We start from the raw sequence: 24,250 nt of genomic DNA on the forward strand, positions 1-24,250 counted from the left end.
TTTCTCTAATAGATCAGCAACCTAATAACGAAACAATGTTAATTGGGACGACTTTAAGTGAGGAGTTACTGTATTGCTGAGTACCTACCCTCTGAAAATCAGGAGGGTCAGCTTGGGCCCCCTCCTACCCCCATTCACTAGTTGCTTCTGACAACATAAGCCGGTGGGAGTGTTCCCCCATTATAGCGCTTGTGTCATTTATTGGCTAAGGACCTGATCCAAAGCTCATTGCAGTGAATGGAAATCTTTCCATTAATGCCAGTGGCCTTCGATTGGTCCATCAGATACTTTAGCAATAGCTCACAAACTGTGGACTCAACCCTACAAACTGAATGTCCTATTTACACACTTCAGTGGGAGTTAAGGTCCCTCAGCATTTCACAGGTTGGAGTGAGCCCTATAGACATTTTACTGTTTTTAAATGTGTCACTGAGTAAGAGTATATTCATGATATGGCATGTTTTTTTTTAAAAAAAGACCATGTACTCATCTATATGCTACATAGCATACCTTGAAGGATCACAGACACTTTGCAGAATTAAGCAAAATCTTTAGACACAGCCTCTACAAAGTTTGGTGCCGACATTAAAATGCCGATTGTACAAATGATTGTGAAGACAGAAAAGGCCATCAAGCAGAGACGGTCTACCACAGAGGCTGCAAACTTCCATTCATTGCAAATGGCTTCCTCCTCATCCTGGTCCCTGAATCGGTTTGCAATATATCGGACTTCCTCCAAGATCTTAGCCAAATCTGGGTCACCTTCAGAGGGGTGTCCACTGTGCAGGAGAGTCTCTTCTTCTGTTGGTGAACAGGTCATCCTCCCACAAATTACCCCAGAATCAGTGGTCGGAGTGCAATGGACCCCTTCCAGCCCCCGGAACCCAATATAGAGCATATTCCCATTACTGGCTTGTTGTCCACTCACAGTGTTCATATCTACACTTGACAAGCTACATCGACGCTGCTTATGTTGACAGGCAGGGCGTACTTTATCCTCCCCTGGTCTCTTCATCCTCAGGAACCAGGCACACCAGTTCAGAAGGATGATTCTTGTCTGGAAGAAAATTGAGAAGTAAGACATCTTTGTAAACAGAAACTGATCATCATCAATAGCTATTTGTATTTTAGAGCTCTAATACTCTCTGCTCCCCATAGGTGTGGTGGACACTGCCACATGCCCTGGCTTGAAGTGGTTTCCATTCTATACAGGGTTTATTACAATTTGGCTAAATAGCTCTCAGGACCTCCACTATAAAAATTGTTCCAGCACTCCTGTGCTCCCTGGTCTCTATTTGCTGATCTTGCCCTGTAGCCTAGTGGTGATGTCATAATTGTCCTACAGTCACTCTCAGCCATTGAGGCCATTGTCCCACTCCCAGCAGGCTGCTAATGGCCCTATGCAACTGTCAAATTATGATTGCTGTGGGCTGGTCTGAAAGGTAGATTTTTTTTATCACATTCATGTCAGAGCAGTGACATGACAAACTTTGCTGTTTTTAAATTGAAACTATGGACTTTCCTTTGATTAGAAAACAATTATTTTCAATGAGACTCGAAATAGTTTTGCTTTATACTTGAGGTAATAAATAAAATAAGTGTTACAAACAGAAATAAGAGTGAAAGAATTGCAGTCTAATACTTCAGTGCTTTTTGGAGGCAGTTGCTAAAAATATGCCATACTAATTGGATTGAATTGCTATATTTTACAGTGTTTTTACTATACTCGCACTCAATCCTTTTATGACAGCTGATTGCAAACTGTATAAAACAGACCTGCATATACCACAGGGTGCAGATGGAACAGAAAAGTCCTTGGTAAAAACGATTAGTTTCGTTCCAGTGGCAAATCAAATCACTAGGTTTCATTTTATTGGGTTTTGCACTGCTGTTCAAAGAATGCTCCAGTTCAAATTCAGGCTTCCAAAATTCAGCTCTATCAGGATTTCAAAAAGTAATTCCAGTGTTTCTTTTTCCTAGTCATAATGTCATTTCATTATCTCAAACCACATGTCACTCTTGCAATGTAATTTATATTAGGTTTAGTCCATTTGTTATGATTTTAGAATGCCACTTATAGTAGATAGATATACTCCTGATGCCGTTTTGAGGGTAAATGTTTTTGCTAAAGACAGATTTCACATGCTCTTGTCTTCATATTTCTCCCCCACCCCCGCACTAATGTAATTCAGCTAAAAAAATAGACCACCTTTATTAATCCAAGGCCTGATCCAAAAGCCTGTTGACTCCTACTGAGTTTAAATGGGCTTTTGATCAGGTCTTCAGTGCTAAGTCTTGCTTATTTTACATGAGTATTCCAACTAATTCCAGCAGGAATATTTATGCAAATACAGTCATCAATATTTGGTTTTCTATCTCACACTGCATTGGTCTATACATAATCAGTTCTATTACTGCATTGGTTGCTACTTAATCAGTTCTCTTTCAATTTTAATTTCCAATGCCACCACCTAACTGCCTATAATGTAAGCTCTTCGGGGCAGGGAATATCTAATGTTTGTAAGGCACTGGGGCATGGGATTGTAGGTATGGGACTGTATGAAGTAGTGATCACTCGTTCCTGCCTAAAATCTAAGGAGAGTACATTCCACCTTCACTATTGACCTGATGCTGCAGGATGCAAGGTAAAATATATGGGAATTGAGAATGCACCTTACCCTTTGCAATATCAAGCTATGCAGGATTCATAGGGTATGTCCACACAGCAATTAAACACCCACAGCTGACCCGAGTCAGCTGACTGGGGCTTGTAAAATTGGGGTGTAGACATTCTGGCTTGAGCTAGACCCCAGGCTCTGGGGTTTAGACATACCCTTAGCATTATCTCATCAATATTCAGTTACTATGCAAGATTCTAGTTCTCAGCCATGCTATGATAGTGCTTTACATAAAAACAATAATTCATGGTACTAGCTCATGAAGATGGCATTATACTTCAGCGACAGTGGAATATGACAGACAGAGATACTAACTTTTCATTTGTAGTTGACATAGTCCCTGGCTTGATGGTAAAGTCAGTATATAACTCACAGAAAGCTCAAAAATTCTCGCTTCCACCTTAACATACCTCTCTAACATATAGTCATAGCTGCAGCTGTTCACAAGTAAATAACACTTAAATCTATAGCAGCGGCTGTAATGAAATTAATGTGTTCTTATTGGACAGAGTACTTCATGTTCTAGGTGGTTTTAGTTGTATTGCAGGAAATTTTTAAGATAGAAACAAGATGACAGTCTTAGTTCTTGCAAGTGTTTCCCTCTTTCTGAAAAATGAGAGGCCCACAAAAGGAAACGTATGCGGACATTTTTGCTCAGCTGTGAAGCTTCAGTGGGGGAGGGTATCAAGAAGTAATGATAGGTCACCTGCCACTATGACACATCTCTAATCTGAAAATTTATATAGTGAATAAGTAGATATAAATGAACTGGAATCAGACCTTACCCACTTCGGCATTTTCCCCCCATCTGGGTCATGATGATGATATTGCAGAACAATAACAGTGACAACAACAGAAAGGCCAACAATAATCATGGTGCTGGCAAAATACTGAGCTGCAAAAATAAACACATAATCAAGATATGTAAAATTATAGTGATATACAGGTGCTTCATACACCTACATAAACAGGTACTAATCTAAAGGAACACAGTTAAAATGGAAAACAAACCTGATTCTACACAAGCTACTTTTTAATGCATTTGGGAGAGATTTTTCAAAAGCAGAAAGAGTAGTCAGGCTCCAGTCTCTCACTGATTTTTCAATGGGAGTTGGCAACTGTTATGTTCATAGTATATACATAGGGAAAATAGATAAAAGAATTAAATATTCTTCCTGTAAAGTTGCGGCATAACACTGCTTTATTCCTTAGCATCCAGAACCTTAACACCCATGAACCAAACCCAGAGAGTGACAAAACATCCCTAAAGCAAGGCAGAGCTTAGTCCACTGAAAGCATAAGAGACATATCAGACTCCTCCTTAGAGAGCCATATATCCTGCAAGCAAGACCAGGAAACCCCTTACATATTTAAAGTGATAATGTGTAATTTTAACACTGTTTTTAATAAAACACAAGCACCAGACTCTTTTTAGTGCCTTTGAAAATCTCCCCTTTTGTTATTGTTATCATCATTATTAGTTAGTTGGTTAATATCAGAGAGAGTGGTTGGGGTTTTCTGCTTATATATCAATTGCCATGTGGAGGAACTGTAATGAAAAATTTCCTCTCCCCCTTCCAGAGTATATTTCAATCTGCTGTTTTATAGAGCCCTCGCTTACTGTGTTCCAAGACGCAACAACTGCATACTCCAAAGAAAATCTTTGGCATTATCCCCAGTGACGTCCCATTTGTTTTCTTTATTTTGATCCAGATCTTCCAGCAGACCAGAGGACTCAAAAAATATGTAAGAAAGCAGAGAAACCCCCCCACAAGAGGACCCTGCTTATGACAAACTTCACTGGATGCCAAGGTAGTAAGAGAGGGAACTACTATGAGTGGATAGGAGGCCTGCAGTGATCAAACCCTTCAGCGAGCCCGTGAGCACCCTGCCCACTCTGCAGTGTCTCCTACCCCCAAGTGAGTGTTTTCTCACCCAAATGTCCCTATGTTACCACCACTGCACCTTTGTGCTCCCCCAGCACATGTTCCATAACCATTCTCATTGTCCCCCTAGTGTGCTCCCTATCTTCCTCCCAATACACGTTCCCCCAGAAGGAGTGGTAAGCAGCCTCGATTCCCACTGAAATCATTGCTCTGCACCATGCAGGATCAGTCCTAAACATCTCTGATTCAACTGCACACAAATCATACACTTTCTAAATGTGCCTTATTTTTGGTCTTCAAGTGATTTAATTACAACTTGTCTGATTTAAAAAAAAAGAGAGAAAGAAAGAGAGAGAGAATAGATTGAAGTTACCTATTAATGGCACAGAATCTGATGTTGCAGGCATAATTTCTGCCACAAGTAGCATAAAGACAGTAAGAGACAATAAAACTGTTATACCTGAAAGATAAACATGAAGTACAGAATTAGGACAGCAGCTTGTCAGGTAATTGCTATCCACTAAAGAACAGATTTGAAGAAGTGCTGTGTGAAATTTATTCTCACAATCATACCCTTACACAGATTGTACTCAATCCTGTTCTCTTTTGATACTACTTTAAAAACTCCCATTTTAGTGGGTAGAAATCTTGCCAAACTAGTTTAATTTTTTCTAAATCTGTGTTTTTGATATATCTAATACAAAAGCCTTCGTGATTAGGTCCCAGTTTTTGTGCACTTGTACAAATGTAGAAGCTGGACCTAATAATTTCTTTTTGGCCTTGTTAAACCTTGCTAGACTAATCTTCACTTCGCATCACTGTCCAAGGGATTTGATAAAATATGACAAATTAAAGTACTTCTTGTTTTATGTTCCATCACCCCTTTTGAAAAGTTCACAAGAGAGTCTTTTGTTTTGAGCTTTCAATAACTTGATACAGTATGTGATGTGCTGATCAATAGGTTTGGAAGACATGAAGCTAAAAAGTACAGTAGTTAATCCCAGAAAACAGAAATTGTCCTGGGAGAGAGACCGATGTTCTCTCTGAAATTAGCAGTTGATCTCTGAGAGTTGCTTGCTCTAAGCAGTTCTGATACTGATTTCTGGATTTTGATTTTTGTTGCTCACTGATTTGCCCCTCTGAATATGACTCAGCTGTTGTCCTGATAGGATCTCAGGATTAGGTTTGCACAAAGGGAACCACTGTCAGCTGGAAAGGGACTGAAGGACAGGATAGCGCATCCTAAAAATTCAGAGGGTAGTCAGAAATCAAGGGCTAGGGAAGCTGGTTCTGAAATCCAAGAGAAACATACACTAAACATTAAAACGGCACTTGTGCAGAGATGCCCAGTTTACATTCTGTCTTTTGAACAACCATTTTCATTAAATAGAAATTAATACATTTGTTATGTCCAAATTGGTGGTGTAAAATTTCATAAAATATTTAGCAGCTACCTTAACTATCGTGTATCAAGAAGATTCCAGTTTATCCACTCCTCACAATCCAACATTTAGCCATACATTTACAAAAAGAAGATGGCCTCACCACTAAAATATTTAAATGGAAGGAGCCCAACTTTTTCAAAAGGATGCAAAGGGTGACTCCTGGCTCTTAATGTATCACTTACTAGTAAGAGGAATATAGACTGAAAATAATGCCAAACTAAAATGCCAAAATACATGTTCTTTCCAACATAACCTTTATTCAGTGAAATTATTTTTCCCTCCAGCACATAAGTGTCAAACAGTAGCTCTATTTGTAATACAGGATTACACAGTTAAACATTGTAATGCTACTTGTATGTTTTTGTTGTTTATGTAACTCCTAGCTCCACCCTAACTAGTAGTATGACCTATTCTTTCATATCTTTGCTAAGATACCACCGTAAGAGATGCTTTAAAAACACCTACATACTTTTTATTAGATAGAAATGCAGCAAGACAGACAAACTTTTTCCCTGAGCATGCTGAGGCTATCTAGCTACATTGAAATCAGAAGACTCTTATAGAGCCAACTTTTAAAATACTTGGTAATGTGTTTACCTAGTGAGATCTTCTCTCCTGAGTCAGCCGGAAGCAGAAAAACTAATAGGGCAAGTGCAGATATCAGCACGCAAGGAATGAGAAGATTGAGTCCATAATACAGAGTCCTACGTCTCATAGTCACTGTGAATGTCACATCTGGGTAAGGTTCTTTACAACATTCATAAAAACTCTCACTCCTCTTCCCAGGAACTCCTGCACAGGAAAAAAAAACGGAGAAAAGCAGAAACTAATCTGCATATAACCTATGTTAATGTAGAAGCTACATTTAGACAAACGCCTCCAAGTATCTTCTGTGAAGTCCCACAGCAAGTAAAATGTTCCTCTTCAATTCCAATTCTCCTCTCTGTTACATGACCAAAATTAGGTAATAAAGAATCTGAGTCAAAAAGGTTTTCAATGAACTTGCAATGATCAGAGTTCTCTCAGTGCCTCCACCGTCTTCATATGTTCTTCACCTTTTATCTTTTTTTCCACCACATTTAAAATGCCACTGTCTCAGACCTTCATAGCGTGTACCAATCCACTGCTTGGTAACCCTAACGTAGCTTTTTCTTTTTTTAATATATCTACAAAGAATGCTGGTTCATGTGTCTGTCAAGGATCTGTTAGTAAATGGACTGATGGATCAGCATGCATTTGTACTGGTACTTGCTACCTGAGCTGTGTACATTTTTACGATCTGAAAAAAAAAGACAAGGGGCCTGATCATCATTTACACAAAGGTCCTTTTATACTGATCTACCTTTCCATCCACTTTAAAGCCCCTTTACATTCCCAAAGTACAGAGTGTAAATGAAAATCAGGTCCAAGGGCTTACCTACTAGATCCCACTCTCCATTTGAAATGTATCCAGATATATCTGCTTCTTGCATTTGTAAGTCCAAGGACCATCCACCATAGGTCCAGGATCCAAACTTCAGATTACACTTCTGAACATCAAATGGAAACCAGCGCACATCTATGTAGCATGAGCTCTTGAATATGCCTAGAGTTTAAATAGAACCAAAAAAAAAAATCTATAGAAATGCTTGTTTCACATACTATTTCATCTGCTTTTGTAAATGATCCCTGTTACACACTGCAGCTGTCCAGCACTTACTCTGAGGGTAGTCTACACAGCAAAGAAATCCCGCAGTTGGCTTGTGCCAGCTGACTTGGGTTCACAGGGCTGCAGCCCAAGCCCAGAAGCGTACACAGCAATGAAACAGCCCCGTAGTCCGAGCCACGTGAGCCTGAATCAGCTGCCATGGTCCAGCAGCAGGTTTTTCTTTGCTGTGTAGTAAAAGTACACTTAATATACCTCAAGAAGTGAAAAGGAAGACAATTCAAACTTACTATAGTAATAGATTTGCAGAATCTATATACCTCCTTTCACTGAATTGCATAGGTCACTTCTCTAATTCTCTTTTCCTGGTGTTACTATTCTCTTCATGATGTGGCTGGGATGGGATTTCTGTTACTAAATATAGCGAGAGGCCCTGCAAGATGATTTACTGTCTTTTCAGATTTACATAACATTGGCTCATTCCTTTCAAGAAGGCTAACCTCTATTTGTTGCATTTATTGTATGAAACGATGGACAAAGTTAAACATGACAGATCAAGGCCCCATCACTCAGCACCTTGAAAGATCAAGTCCACAAACACCAATTGGAGCTTCCTGTGAGCGGAAGGGTAGGAGACCCCAGGGACCATACCTAGGGCCGCAGTAGATTTAATTTCCCTGGGAAGCACTTGGATACTACAGGGATGGGCACTCTGTAAGACCCTAAGTTAGACAGAAGAAACCTGATTCTAATAATTATATTCCAGGGAACAGAAATAGCTCCAGGTGTCCAATCAAACACGGATCACTATGTTTCAAAATTTCAAATATGAAATAAAAGCATTCTCAGGAATGAGCTACAGACCAAAAGCTGTTCTGAGAATGTGTTTGGTGCATCATTTCAAATAGCAAATCCATCCAAGAAATTAGTAAACTATTTACTATAAGAATGAATTCATGAACAGAAGCGCCAAATTCATGGAATAAATTAATCATGTTTAATTATTCCCTCAGCCTCAGGAGACAATATTTTTGTATGTCAAAGGGTGATGTGATTTTTATTTCTATTCATACTTCCATACTTCTGAAACCATAAATTGATACAGTAACTCCTCGCTTAACGTTGTAGATATGTTCCTGAAAAATGCTACTTTAAGCAAAACGATGTTAAGTGAATCCAATTTCCCCACAAGAATAAATGTAAATAGGGGGGATTAGGTTCCAGGGAAAACATTTTTGCCAGACAAAAGACCCCCCCACACACACACACAGTATAAGTTTTAAACAAACAATTGTTTGTACACAGCAATGAAGAGTGAGAAGTTTGGTTGAGGTGGCTAAGTCAGAGGACGGAAGAGGGTGGGATACCCAGGGAATGCCTTACTATTAAATGATGAACTAGCACTTGGCTAAGCTCTCCAAGGTTAACATATTGTTGTTAATGTACCTCACACTCTACAAGGCAGCACGAATGGAAAGAGAGGAAGACAGCATGGCAGAGAGAGACAGACACACATGTGTGAGAGAGAGAGAGAGAGGCACGCATTGCCCCTTTAAGTTTGCTGACCCTACTCTGAGTACATTGCCTTTTTAAGTAGATCACCAAGTTGAGACAGCAGCTGCTGCCAGCAAGCTCCCTCCGTCCTAAACCCTGTCGTCATCCCCCTGCTCTGTGGAGATAAGGTGCAGGAGCAGGGGGAGGGGGATATCCTGACATTAGCACCCTTCTTCCCCCCACCTCTGCACAGCAAGCAGAAAGCTCCTGGGAGCAGCTCCAAGGCAGAGGGCAGGAGCAGCACCCGGCAGTGGGGGGAGGGACAGCTGAACTGCCAGCAATTGGTAGCTTGCTGGGCGGCTGCTGCACAGGGAACTTAGGGGAGCGGGGAGTTGCTAGGGGGCTGCTGGTCCACCCTGGTTGCAAGCCCCCACCAGCTAGCTCCAATGGGCTAAGGTAAAGCAGGCGGCTGCTAAACAACGTTGTAAGGGAGCATTGCGCAAGTTTAAACGAGCATGTTCCCTAATTGATCAGCAACGTAACAATGTTAACCAAGACGATTTTGAGTGAAGCGTTACTGTAATAGGAAATGGGGCTAAACCAGTGATAGGACAGAGGATTTATATCATTGCAATTGATACTTTTTTTTTTGTATGGTGGTATCCATGCAAGATTGTGTTCTTAAATACAAATACATACATAATTACAGGTACATATGTGTAATTTATATAGTTTTAAATGTAGCAAACAGGTACTATCTAGATTTATATGGCGTATGAAAGAGTTTATATCCAAACTATGAGATGACTTCATATATGAGTAGGCAAGAGCTATTACATGAAAACAAGCTACTACTTACCTGGGGGCAGGTATTGGCAGTGTCCTGAAGAATTGACCAAAACATTGGTATGAAATGTCGCATCAAATCGCTCATCAGCACTAGAATGGGAGGGAAGAAGACCTGAATTATACTCTTTGATGGAATCAATGAGGTCTTAAAGAATTGCAGTATTCTTACAAAATGTGGATTTCCCCTACCCTCCCAAACCAAAAACCTCTTGATTGTATTCTCCTCTAACTCCCACTTTGTCCCAATGTCATGTACCTGACTTCAGTGAAGTTACTCCCAATAAACACAGCTGCAAATCAGCAGTTAATCGTCTCATTTGCTCACTCGCTGATCAACTGGTGTAAGTCTAGATTAATTACCATGGCATCGTGTGATTTATTTCCCAAATTGAAACCAGCCCTTCCCCAAAATCCTAGCGGAACTGTACAAGGAGATCTGGTCTCCTCTTGTTGCCAGCAGCATATAACTTTCATTAGCATTAAGAGGAGTTAATGAACATTGAGAGGATTTATGACCAATTTCTCCCCCTTGCCTGCCCCCAATACAATTACAGATTACTTTTCGTCAGTGAAAAGACTATTTAGTATATCTTAAAGTCTGGTCAATCCCCACTGACATCAACAGGCGTCTTCCATTCACTCTGTGGTCACCAGATCAAACTCTGAGTATTTAACTCAGAATCGACAAACCAGGAGGCTGGTAAACTAAAATCAGACCTTATTATTGTTTCATCTTTTAATCTAATAGTGCTGTGAAATAATTACTGTTAGTGCTGTTTGTAATGCCTTAGATCAGAGGCCATCAACCGGTCAATTGTGCTCAAGTGGTCCATCCTGGAGCCTCTGACAGTCGACCTCCAGCTGCTAAAAGTCTGGTGTGCAGCGGGGCTAAGGCAGGCTCCCTGCCTGCCTTGGCCATGCACAACTCCCAAAAGCAGCCAACCCACCCCTGAGGCCCCGGGGGAGTGGGGAGGCAGTGGTTTCCCTCTGCATGCTGCTCCTGCCTGGAATAGGGAACTGTGGCCAATAGGAGCTGGGGGGCTAGGGGCAGTGCCTGCAGAGAGGGGCAGCATGCAGTGCCACGGGCTGCAGGGGGTGTGATGGCCGCTCCCAGGTACATTGTAGGGCCAGGGCAGGCAGGGAGCCTGCCTTAGCCCTGCTGCGCCGCTGACCAGGAGCTGCCCGATGAGGAAAGTGCCTCCCAGCAGGAGCCCGCACCCCAACCTCCAGGCCTGAGCCCCCTCCCAGAGCCAGCACCCCATACCCCCTCCTGTACCCCAACCCCCTCCCATACTCCAAACCCCTCAACCCCTGTCCCCAGCCCAGTGAAAGTGAGTGAGGGCGGGGGGGGGGGTCAGGGAAGGGGCAGAGTAGATCCTAGGTTGCACTTAAATTCAAAAAGTGATCTAGTGCATAAAAAGGTGGGAGTCCACTGCCTTATATTATCAGTATAGATGCAACTATTATTAAGACTAGGAATGAATTAGCTTCTTTCATTTGTTTTAAAATGTTGCTTAATTGCATATTTGTGTGTGTACAAAAAAAAATCAATTATTGCCAAGTGATATCTCAAATACATTTGGCCTGGTATGAGGAAGTTCTATAGCTTGTATATACAGGAGGTCGATCTAGATGGTCACAGTGTTCCCTTTTGGCCTTGGACTCTGTCATTAATGATTTTCTTAGGTGATACACATGCTAGAAGCTGCTATATGTAACATATATTAAAATGAACCAAAACCAAACCAACCCAAAAAACTCACTTTCTGTTTCTGAGACAAAAGTTTAATGGATTAACTGCCTTAATTCTATTCGTTATCAACAGAGATTTTTAAACTTGTCATAACAGCAAATAGCTACGTATTGTTTACTGTTTGGGCTGGTTTCGGGCCTCCTCCTTTTTTCAGCATCTTAAATGAATTTGGGGTGATTGGACTGATGGGTATTTGGTTTGTGCCATGTCTTTTTGTTTGTAAAGCATGTATGTGTGTGTAACTGATATATTTTAAAAATCGTGAAGTGAGGAACTACTGTACAATCCCAATTCTGAGGCAGCTCTCAACTCATGATATTTCCAGATGTTTGGGATGCTACAGTGATATGGTCTGTAAAAGTACCACCTGAATGGAACGTCTCACAAGGGTTTGGGATGAGACTTTCCTATTGCCAGTGTCCCACAAGGTGTTCTTTTGTTCTATATATGTGCAGTACCATAGTACTCTGCTGGTAAGTAATCCTAACCCTAAGTAACATTCACCACTCGTTTAAACTAAAATCATCCCATTTGGGTAAGAATTTTTGGCACTATCAAAAACAAACCAGAAGCTTGGTGTAGACAGCTTGGGTATAGGGTCTCCTAGCTGTGGACCTGCACATGAGAAAATCCCAGAAAATACAGGTGAAATTAGCCTGGGCCATGAGGAAATGCTGCCAGCCCCTCTTGAGACACTGAAAATAGGTGACAGCACCCTCAGTCATCTGTCTCCAAGACACAGTCTGTGCTTTTAGCTGATCAAGACACCCAAGTTATCTACAGGATGGTTTGAAATTGACCAGGCTCTGATCTCCCTGCCTCTTAGCAGTTTAGGTTCTTCTCAACTTCAAAAACAGCATCAGCAAAGTAGGCTTTGGATCTGAGGTAGGGTGAAGGTACAATATTCATGAGTCTGGTGGAAAATAAATTGCACTGAAGAAAAACTACATGAAAGGAACTGAAACCAATTAATAAAGCTAAATTAAGAGAAAGTAGAGAGGAAAGAACACCCAAACTTCAGCAAAAAAGGGAAAGAACTGGAATGCTGAATGAAAAATTGTGAGAAAAATGAATTAGGAAGCAGCACTAGCAGCAAAAGAACGTGTATCCCTATTTTAAATCCTCTTTTCCCATTAATTTCTACCAGTCCATTCTATTCCCAAGCCTAGTTTTTCATCGTGTTTTCAGTATTGTGACATATCAATCATGTCTGTGTAAAATGGATTTTTCATTTTTTGTGTAGTTCAGCACTTACTGTAGGTCCACTTAAAGCAACTGAGAGTTATAAGCACTCATCACTTTTCAAAATCCAACCAATTATTTAGGTGCTTAATTTTAGGTACCCAAGTTTGGCTACATTTCTTCCATCTACAACATCCCAATATAGGGTTTCAGCCTGAGGACCAGATTTTCAAAAGTGTTTAGGCACCTAAAAATACAGAGTGGCATGTAATGGAATTCTCAAAAGAGCCTAAGCAGGTTAGGTGCTTAATGGCCATTGGCTTAAATTGAAGTTAGGCACCTAAATTGCTTAGTTACTAGCTACATCTTTAGGCACCTAAATGCCTTTGAAAATCTGGCCCCTTGTGCATTCAACTCCCACTGTCTACCTAATTACGACATAGCGCTCAACACCATAGTATCTGAATGCCTTTACTTTAATGGTACTTAAGGACATTCAGCACCTCACAGGATTGTACCTTTAACCCCGAGTAAACAATTCCAGAGTACTCTAAAGAAAGAGGCCCCAAATATTTGGCCTACTTTGCTGCATATTTCTGTGTTTGAAAAACTAAAAGTAAAGCATTCATCATTTTAGAATTGGTTACTTTGTACTTCAATTTTTTCCCCCTCTAAGTTTCCTTTGACTCTTTACTATTAATATTATCTTAACGCTTTTAAAAATGTATCCAACTATTGATGATTGAAGCAGGAAGGACCAAGGACACAGTTGGAAACGTAAGAGGTATTGTCAGTGAGTGCAGATGCAGAATTAGGGAGGGCTGTGGATTGAGGGGTATTAAGAAGGACAAGGGATAAGGGTGCATAAGGAAAGGGTTTGAGTCTAAAGGATTCTAAGGCCTGGTCTACACTGTGGGGGGGATCGATCTAAGATATGCAACTTCAGCTACGAGAATAGTGTAGCTGAAGTCGACGTATCTTAGATCGACTTAGAATCACTTAGTTCGCGTCCTCGCGGCACAGGATCGACAGCCACCACAACCCCATCAACTCTGCTTCCGCCTCTTACCGTGGTGGAGTGCTGGAGTCGACGGCAGAGCAATTGGGGATTGATTTATCACATCTACACTAGACACGATAAATCGATTCCTGATAGATAGATCACTACCCGCCAATCCGGCAGGTAGTGCAAACGTGGCCTAAAACAGCAAATGCTCCATAATTGAAACTGAGGATGAGAGGAAGCCGTGTGCCCTTCTAGAACAGACCCACCAAGCAATACTAAGAAGCTATCTTTATTGCATGCATTGTTTTTAAAAGGCAAAACAGAATTATTTTGTATATACCATAGATCGAAGCATTGATTTTGTACAGTATTGCAATTTAGGTGAGATATTCCAATGAGGATTGGCCATTGCATTCAGAGGCACCAACTCCATGGGTGCTCCGGGGCTGGAGCACCCACGGGGAAAAATTAGTGGGTGGTCTGCATTCACTGGCAGCCAAGGTCCCACCCACCCCCAGCCCCATCACCTCCTCCCCCTGCCTCCTCCTAGTACTTGTGCTGTCGAACAGTTGTAGCAAGCTCTGGGAGGGAGGGGGGGCTGGGATTTGTGGAAGGAGTCGAATAAGGGCAGGGATGGGGTGGAGTTGGGGCAGGGACTCTGGGGAAGGGGTTGGAATGGGGGAGGGAGGGAGTGGGGGGGTTGAAGAAGTCGGTGCCTATGATTGCATTGATATATTTTTGAATACTGTAACTCAGTGTGGTCATGGAACAAGGCAAGAAGTGTTTGATTACTAGGTAGATATTCTCTAACCACTGTTTAGTGCCGGTAATTAATATATTAAAAGAAACTAATTCTGAATAATTTGCAAAACAGAGAAAAGAGGTCTGCAAGAGTAATTTAATTAACTGTAGTTACATTGTTTCAAGTTCTGAACAGAAAGTTTACCATATTAAACAATGTATTTGTCAGTGTCTTTGAAACAAATTAATGTGAAGGCTGAAGACAGCAACAGAGCTAAATTTTGCAACTGTGATGTGCATGGATATTGGTTAGAGAATGTGTTTCCAGAGAAATGAAAACAGCAGATGCAACTCATTCACTTTAAAAGAAAAAAGGCCCAGTTCTGCACCCCCTACTGTTCGATCATATTAAAGAAATTCTGTATTAAAATCACAAATGAGTTTGATTCCCCAGAGTTTAAATTCCAAGATATTACTAATTAAGAGGTCTCTTCGGTTTTGGTACTGTTTCTCTCCCTCTCTGTGTGAAACATGCAAGCTGCTAATTGTGTTAGTACATGGTAAGACAGAGTCTGTTCTCAAAGCAATACTTTGTAACAACAGAAACAGCACACAGAGACTCCCCGCCCTTTTGTTGTATTTATTTCGCTTTGTTAACAATCATGACTAAAATAGAGATAGAGGATGTATGTGGATGGATGCTTGGTGTGGATAATAACTGAATGACCAGGAGGTGCCAGCCTAAGAATCCAGTGTCCATCGGCCGAAGAAGGCGTCAAGTGGAAACAACGAGAGGACACAGGGCAGACTGGAATCCACCCAACAGCCTCAAGGATGGGAGAACCAAAGAACAAGATAACATCTGGCAGCACGGAGCCGTCAGGAACATGCCATCTGCTGATTGGTTCAGCAACAGCATGATGAAGCAATTCCCATAGACTGGCATAGGAAGAAATTCCTATAAAAATGGACTCTAGAAAGTGAGAACTTTGGGGTCTGATTCTGCAAACCAACTTCCAGGAACATCAGATGAGCAGCTGACAAGGCCCTGCTCCCTCCTCATGTCCAGGCCACCTGGCCAGTGGCTTGGCATGAACAACTCTAAGGCTGGTAACTATGATAACAACCTTGCAGAACCTGTGTGTGTGTGTGTATGAATGAATGTGTGAATAAATATGAAATTGAATGGAATGTTATAGCTATAACTAACTGCTTACTATGATTCTTTCTGTATTCACAATAAATATGGTATTTTGCCTTTTCCCCTTAAATAAGATCCTGCTGGTTTTTATTTTACTGGTATAACACTACTGACATTAAATACTTACTCATGCAAATAAATGCACTGACATCAGTAAGGGGTGCAGGCTAAGGCCCAAACTAATTAGAGTTAAAAACAAACATAACACTGTGTAACATGAGTGGAGACACTGAGGTACATAAAGGAATATTAACTTACTGGAACAGATTCTAGTCCTCTTCTGACCCAGAAGCTGAGCCATGCACCACACAGTTATTCCCAGGTTTCAGAGTAGCAGCCATGTTAGTCTGTATTCGCAAAAAGAAAAGGAGTACTTGTGCCACAAGTACTCCTTTTCTTTTTACAGTTATTCCTGAGGATCTTAGCCTGCCCCTCTCCCCACAATTTCTGGGAATTTTGCATAGGGTAAAATTTTCCAAAGCATCAAAGTGACTTAGGTGCTTAGTCGCATTTTCAAGAACAACTTGGGTGCAGAATTCTGACTGAAAATCATCAGTGGGATATAGACCTCTTATTGCTCTTTAGAAATGGAACTAAGGCACATTTGAAAATTCTACCCATAGTCAAGATTTTTTAATTGCTTTTTGAAGTGCAACGCTTCAAACTGAGATACGTTAGCTACCTAAAAACATGTTTTTCCTAATGAAACTTCAGAACTTCATAACAGGGTATCATCATGATACGGACATAATGATATGTTCACATAGGGGGGTGCAGAAGAATCTGACAGTTTTTTAAGAGGTGCAGATACTGATTGGTATAAATTGAGGATGAAAGTGTTCTGGACTTAAACACAAGGGCAGTTCTGACACAGAGGCATCTACTCAGAAAATTAATACATTTAATGCAGGGTAAACCTGTGGTGCACATTCCAGTGATGGGCTCCTAGGCAGCAGGCAAATGGCTAAAGAGCACACCCACATGTCACTGACTTTTAAGGTGCTATGTAAATTATCATCTGCATTCACTGGCAGCCACTAAAGAGAACTTTCCGAAGTGGCTTTAGTTTGCATGTATGTGCAGCTAAACTAGAACACCAGGAATCAAGATTTACCATGGCTCAAACACAGGTCTCCTATTTGTACAGCAGACACAGAGTTGGACTTTATGCTATTTATCATTGCAAAAGGAAGTAAGTATGCAAATGTAATTACTACATTCACCCCCTCCATATTGGAACTGCAACACATACTCCACACGATAGGCCTGCCCCACAGATGGCCATCCTTGGAGTAAGGGTGAAGGAGCAAATCTTTTGGTGCATGCAAGGGAACTTGACTCCATACCAGCTCTGCCAAAGAGACTGGGGGAGGAGGGGAAGTTGGTAGTTTCCTAAAAGAGGAGATGGGGCTGTACTCAAACCCATGAAGGAGACGTGCATAAACCAGGTCTGCAGTAGCAATCATGGTGAAGCTGCCAATAGTGTGCCACTGAGGTGATTTGGATTTTCTCTCCCCCTAGCCCCTCACATAGTTGACTACATATTAAAATGTCTTTTGTACCCTGAAAGCAGATGATGAAATTCTACAGAAAAAAAATTATCACAGAGTAAAAAAAAGCTAAATTCTGTTATGAGACTTAATTAACGTGCAATGATGAAAACAATGAAGTCAGAACATTGTAGCTGGAAAATAATAAGCACACCTCACTAATATGGGTGTGATAGTCTATACCATCATGTTCACCATTTTTGCAATACAGTACTATGATAAATTTGCACAAAGTCTGCCTTGGGAGGTATCATTTGAAATGTCATAATCTGCTGAATATAATTAGCCTGGTGAAACGTGTAGCAACACTATGTGTGAATTTAAAAGCTCCTTCTATATGATCATTACTGAAATAGGTTGTGACTCTGGGTAATGCCCACAAACCAGTTCTTCGCAGACAAAGACACACTGGCCCGAACCAGGAGTTAAAAAAACTATCAGCTGCTTAAGTGTCCAGTCTCCAGCAGGGGGAAGAGGTAAACAAGAAATTTACATTTCATCACAGATATGGTCCAAAGTGCACATCCACAAGCAACTGCTTGTTGCCTGCACTCCAGCAGGGTGTGTGTGTGTTCAGTAGTGAGCTGGATAGTACAAGATGCACATTTCTGGGGGAACAAGGCTGGGACTAAGAAGTTGCTGGTGTTGCCCTGTACATAATTCATGAGTGCCTGGTCAGGGTGTGCATGTATTTAATCAGGAGTGGATGTTCTGACAGAAAAGCAGTGTATAAAGCACCCCAGGCTAAAAAATTAAGGGGGCACAGCTGTTCAACAGTCCAGATTGTACCCTGGGGGATGGCACAATAGGGCAAGGCAACAAAACATTCTACTCTAACCTCCACTGCATCAGTCCAGGCAAAATTCTCACTGATGGCAATGAACATTGTGCTGAAAGGGAACTACTGAAATGGGCTCTAGGTGTTTAGGTACCATCTTCAGGACTGGCCACAGTTCATGTATCTACTTACAACCTAGAGACCATCAATAGTTAAAAGAACAGGAGTACTTGTTAGAGACTAACAAATTTATTACTTAGAGACTACTACTTAGAGACTAACGAATTTATTAGAGCATAAGCTTTTGTGGGCTACAGCCCACTTCATCAGACGCATAGAATGGAACATATAGTAAGAATATATATATATACACACACATACACATACATTCCATTCCAGAAGGTGGAAGTTGCCATACAAACTGTAAGAGGCTAATTAATTAAGATGAGATATTATCAGCAGGAGAAAAAAAACTTTTGTAGTGATAATCAAGATGGCCCATTTAGACAGTTGACAAGAGGGTATGAGAATATTAACATGGGGAAATAGATTCAATATGTGTAATGACCCAGCCACTCCCACAAAAGCTCATGCTCTAATAAATTTGTTAGTCTCTAAGGTGCCACAAGTACTCCTTTTCTTTTTGCGGATACAGCCTAACACGGCGGCTACTCTGAAACCTATCAATAGTTAAGGTACTATATAGCAGCTGAAATAAACTGTACTTCATACAGCAGGTAAATCATTTTAACATAACTTCTGTCAACCATACACCTCATTTGGAACCAGAAGTACACAATCACACAGCAGAGACTCAAAAAAGGGCAAATACAGTACTGCGTTAAATGTAAAACTACTAAAAAATTAAAGGAGAGTAGCATTTTTCTCCTGCATAGTAAAGTTTAAAAGCTGTATTAGGTCACTATTCATAGAATATCCAACCCCCTGCTCAGGGCCAATCCCCAATTTTTGCCCCAGATCCCAAATGGCCCCCTCAAGGATTGAACTCACAACCCTGGGTTTAGCAGGCCAATGCTCAAAACACTGAGCTATCCCTCCCCCCCAAATTCAGTTGTATACTTGTGAAAGAACAGCTATACCATTTTTGTTCAGACTTACGAACATTTCAGAGTTATGAACACCCTCCATTCCCAAGGTATTCGTAACTCTGGGCTTCTACTGTAGAAGTTTTAAAGAGAAATGAAGGCTTGCAGCTACTGTTAATAATAAACTGGCAAAGATTATATACACAGGCACAGTGGGCTGATAGTAAAGTTTACTGTAGCTGCAGTGAGTTTCCCTCCATTAGGATACAGCTACCAGTGAACATAAGTAAGGCTTGGGGAAATGGTTAAATATAAGCATAAATCAAAGTGAAGAAGCAGTCTAATATCTATGGCTTTAAATTTGCAGTTACAGCTATAAGTCCATATGTAAGTCAACAGGAAATGAAAGTACCTGTTTCAAAATACCATGCAATTATATGAGACAGTTGTGAGAAGACAATTATGCTACACTGTCCACAATGGAAAAATTACACAAGAATAAGGATTATTTTTAAAATATAGTCAATTCAGTCAGGTAATTAAATTTCTGCCTGTAGGATTTTTTGTAATAAATATATGTACAAAATAGTATTAGTTTTCAGTAAAAGTGGTGTAAAAGTTAATGTACCAGGATTATAAAAACAACATGAATTAAGCATGACACTCAGAAGTAATGCAGACAGCACATTAAACTTCCAGTTATATGAATTAGTGGTACATATTGTTATCATAAACAGTGTAAGTATTTACCCGTACTATCAAGTATATCAACATTTTTCAAAAGTGGCCTCTAATTTTGGGTGCCCAGATACCTAGGTACTGATTTTCAGGAGTTGCTAGCACCCTCCTTGCCTATTGAGTGTTGTTGGTTTTGAGAGAGCTCAGCATCTCTGTAAATAACCATTTTCCATGCCCAGCATGGGACAACGAAGTAGAGGTATCAAAAATTATGCCCAACATTTCAAAATCAGACTTAAAATAACTTTCGTTTGCATCACTGAATAGAGAAAAAAAGCTATATATTAGTATGTTAGATATAATTGTCATACCTCATTGTATACATCAGTACACCCTCTTCCAAAAGTACAGATTTTAAGGCATGCATTTAAACATGTTAGTCACTAGTAGTCTGGACATGAATGAACAAATTGTCCACTTTTTGAGTTGCCATTTCACTGCTAGTCATGCATGAGAGAAAATGTAATGAGGATCAGGGACTGGAAAAGACACTCAAGAAAAAACTAATTTGCAGCAAAAGATATATTAAGCAAAATCAATGTTGTGAAAACACCTGTTCAGGTCACATGATGCTCCATCTTGTGAATGGAACATTTCAAGGATTTTTGTTTTAGGCTGATGTGTGGACAAGTGCAGTACTAATTACACTGCTTAAATTAGAAACAGCCACCTAATCCTGATAGCAATTACGCTAGGTATGGAGAACTCTTTAGCAGAATTCATCCTCAGTTTCCTCACTCATTTAATACTGAATGCAAATGCACTCAAGCATGCTGTAAGCAGGGCAGCAATGTGGGCCCTAGAGAGATGCACTCAAGTGGTTGACAGTAAAGCCTTGTCACTATGTGCTGCTATAACAATATTGTGATTCAACAACACCTGTGACAATGACATTAATCATCTAGATGATTATCAAGTAGACAGGAGGGCAATGTAACTGCAACTGACATACTGGATGCAACTACTGTATACAAAACTAATGAAACAAACAATGCAGCTTCTGAAAGGGAGAAGGGAAATCTGGTTGTTACACACAGCAGGGGTGTGTTTAATCAGAAAACATATGGTGAAGACAGGAAACAAAATCACTAGAAGCCATCAGAAAAACAAAAGGGTCATATCATCTCCATGGACAAAGAATGATAGAAAAACCTCTTATCTAGCACATAAGAACCAGGAAAACAGATGTACAAAGCAGATATATTGTCTTTCCCTGAGCTGGGGAATTATACACTGCAGAAAAAGACAGGAAGTTCGTGATTAAAGAGCAGCCATCTGTCAAAGCTTTAACATGGCTGCTTTGGTAGAAAGGGTGGCTAGCTAGTGGTGCCAAATGGCATTGCATATCCTAGAGGGCGTATACCTGGGGACTAGGAACGGAATTGGCTATGGCCTTCCCAACCTGTGTATCACTTATGCCCAGCCCAAAAGCCCACTGAAGGCAAAGCCAGCCAGTGCCAGAGGAAGCCATACGTTGCTGAACTGCTGCTCTACTGAGCATCCAGCAGACATTGTCCCCCCATATCACCTGTTGTACACCCCCTTGGCCCTCCAGAGCCATAATTTGGCCCTACAGGCAATTTAGCAATAATCTCAGGTGTGACTGCATTAACCATAATTTTAAAAGATATGACAGGCTAAATTCTGCTCTTTGTTACACCTCCTATGATCTACTGATTTCAGTGGGACTGCAGGAACACTACTAAGGCTAGACTTTGGCCCAGGATAGCCACACTACAATTGATCTGATTGGGCATCTCCTCTGTTTAAAAAAAAAAGTATGTAGTCAATGGGGCAGGTTTTGGTATTTACATTGGTATAACTAAGCAATGCCATTGACTTCCTCAAGGTTCCTCCATAGTTACAATGGTGTATCCAAGATCAACATCTAGTCTTATGGCCTAGCCCATGCTGCCAATTTGCTCCAGCAATTTTTGATGTATCTGTGGGATGGGAAGAGGGCTAAAGAGGCCAGAAGATGCCTTTAAACTAAAGTGAGATTCTGCTATTCATTAAAACACTTTTAATAAAAATATTCAGGAACATAGGAATTGCCAGCCCAGATCAGCCCCCAGGTCCAGCTAGTCCAGAATCCTGTCTCTGATTGTGGCCAACACCAGATGTATTGGTGTAAAATACACTCCCTCCTGCCCCCCTGGCCCGCACCCCACCCCCGATGGCAGATATGGGATAATCTGCCTCCTCACATAGTTCCCATCCTGATCCCTAATACTGAGATACTGGCTTAAACCCTGAAGCAGGAGTCTTAACATCCTTCCAAAAATGTTATTTATCTTAATAATGCTGGATATTCTTGTTATCCATATAATGTCTAATCCCTTTCTAAATCACACTACATTCTTGGTCTTAATTTCCTGTGGCCGAGAATCCTAATTATGTGTTATAAGAAAAAGTATTTCCTTCTTAATCAGTTCTGAAATTGCTTCTTTTTAATTTAGTGGAACATGTTCTTGTGTTATGAGACAGAGTGTTTGCTGAATCTTCTGTAACTAACAGTTCAACTCACTATATGAACTATTTGCAGTAGCTGAGTATTTATCTGCCTTCCTATAACTGTTATTTCTATTGTGGTTTGGTTTTTTTTAAATATGAAATGTTCCTTGGACTGTGAGTCACACAAGATATATAGGTTTCCGTCTGTTAAGTAAGAAGAGAGATCAGCATAAAACTTCATTGAAAGAAATAGAAATATGGACCTAATTTTTAGAACAGCCTCATCCCCAGCTTCCACTGGTGCATCCAAACTCTCACCTTGGAGCACTAAATAGATTGTAAAAGAGGGTGAAGAGCTTGTTCATTTCAGCAACTGAACTCCTTGGGCAACCCTTAACTGTGCGTTTCCTGGTTTTTCGGAAGTTTGAGTTTTGCTCAACTCAAAGTTCTGCATGGGGATGACAGGCCACCAAGCAACCTCAACTCTGTGTCACTGTATTTTTTTGCCATTGAATTTCCTAGTTTTGTTTTTTTTAACAGGAAAAGCTCTATTGTTGCTAGGAGTTAGTAGTAATTTAGGCAGCTGTACATATCATGTCTCTCAATTTGCATACCGAGACAACCAGACCTTCCCACCCACACACGTCAGCTGGACCCCATCAGCCCTGCTTTGGCACACTTTCCTAGCCGCACCTCTGATCCATTCAATGTGTTCACCCATTCAACCTGGCCCCCTCCCCAATACTTTACCCAGCACCCCCCACTGTCAGCAGGGATCACATCTCCCTGAAGTCCTCCCTCCCTGGTATAGAAACGGCAATATCCACCCCAACCCCCACCCCGCTCCCTGATAGGTACCCCAGGACTCCCATGCCTATCCAACCCCCTTGTTCTCCGTCCCCTGTTATTTGCTGTTATTTCCCCCACCATATAACCTAACTGACAGGCAGAGCCTGGAGCAAAGGACAATCACGTTACAATAGATGGGTGCTCCTGGTCATGTTTCACAACGGTTGGAGGGTGTAGTTCGTGGCACAGCCAGTGAGAGAAATCACAGACAGTGTTTCTGTTCCAAAATCCTAACAGTCTTATATTTGAAAGAAAGATCTCTGGCCTCTGTCCAACAGACATTCCCCATCTCTGAAAACCAGTGTAGTGTCAGAGCTTGTAATGTTTCTATGGCATACAATACACATTTTTGGTCAGCCCTTAACCTTCCATTTTCCCAATTAATGTTTTTCTAACAGTAATTAATAGTATTCATGTGGTCACTGTAGCAATTATTCAGCCAAATCAGCAAAAACTCTCACAGCACCTGGACACAGTCCTGATGTAGTCCAAATCTGCTCTCATATATTGTATAAGGAGCACATCAGGAATAAGGCCCAGATCATTTCCTCCCAAGTGAATCACCACAATGTCCAGTATACCACAACCTCTTAAGGCACAAGTTAGATGCTACCAACTAGGCAAAACAACTATGGCCAATGCAGCCCACTTCTTTTCAACCAGTCAGCCTGTAGTCAACAATCCCCATGTCATGGTGTACTCCTTGCTTGCTTCTACAACCTTGTGGTCCCGGAGTTGTCCAGAATCCACACACTGGCAACCCTGAGAGTACCCATATTTCTTTTCCCTCCGGGTCAAGGATCTGTGCTGTCAGTTCCAAATCTCCATGCTGTCTCTCTTTGGAAAAACCACGTTAATCTGCTCCCAGATTAAGTAGTAGCCAAAATACAGATTTTCTCAAACAACCAATCAAAGGCCTGCTTACCACCTGTTCTCATTTCCCACTACCTCCATC

At 41.0% G+C, this 24,250-nt stretch overlaps 1 protein-coding gene across 2 annotated transcripts in view; it reads right to left on the reverse strand.

The window, feature by feature from the left end:
- Positions 1 to 271: 271 nt before the first annotated feature.
- Positions 272 to 24,250, reverse strand: part of CHRFAM7A (CHRNA7 (exons 5-10) and FAM7A (exons A-E) fusion) — a 117,385-nt gene continuing 93,406 nt past the window's right edge. For both annotated transcript variants that reach the window (XM_073303721.1, XM_078854649.1), the window contains 6 exons: positions 10,008 to 10,087; positions 7,427 to 7,594; positions 6,607 to 6,801; positions 4,938 to 5,024; positions 3,464 to 3,573; positions 272 to 1,057 (listed from right to left, as the gene is read on the reverse strand). In XM_073303721.1, the coding sequence (XP_073159822.1) occupies positions 539 to 1,057; positions 3,464 to 3,573; positions 4,938 to 5,024; positions 6,607 to 6,801; positions 7,427 to 7,594; positions 10,008 to 10,087 (1,159 nt within the window). In that variant the 3' untranslated portion in view covers positions 272 to 538. The remainder of the gene's footprint in view (positions 1,058 to 3,463; positions 3,574 to 4,937; positions 5,025 to 6,606; positions 6,802 to 7,426; positions 7,595 to 10,007; positions 10,088 to 24,250) is intronic.

This window comes from Lepidochelys kempii, chromosome 10 (genome assembly GCF_965140285.1).
Source record: "Lepidochelys kempii isolate rLepKem1 chromosome 10, rLepKem1.hap1, whole genome shotgun sequence".
NCBI classification, from domain to species: Eukaryota; Metazoa; Chordata; order Testudines; family Cheloniidae; genus Lepidochelys; species Lepidochelys kempii.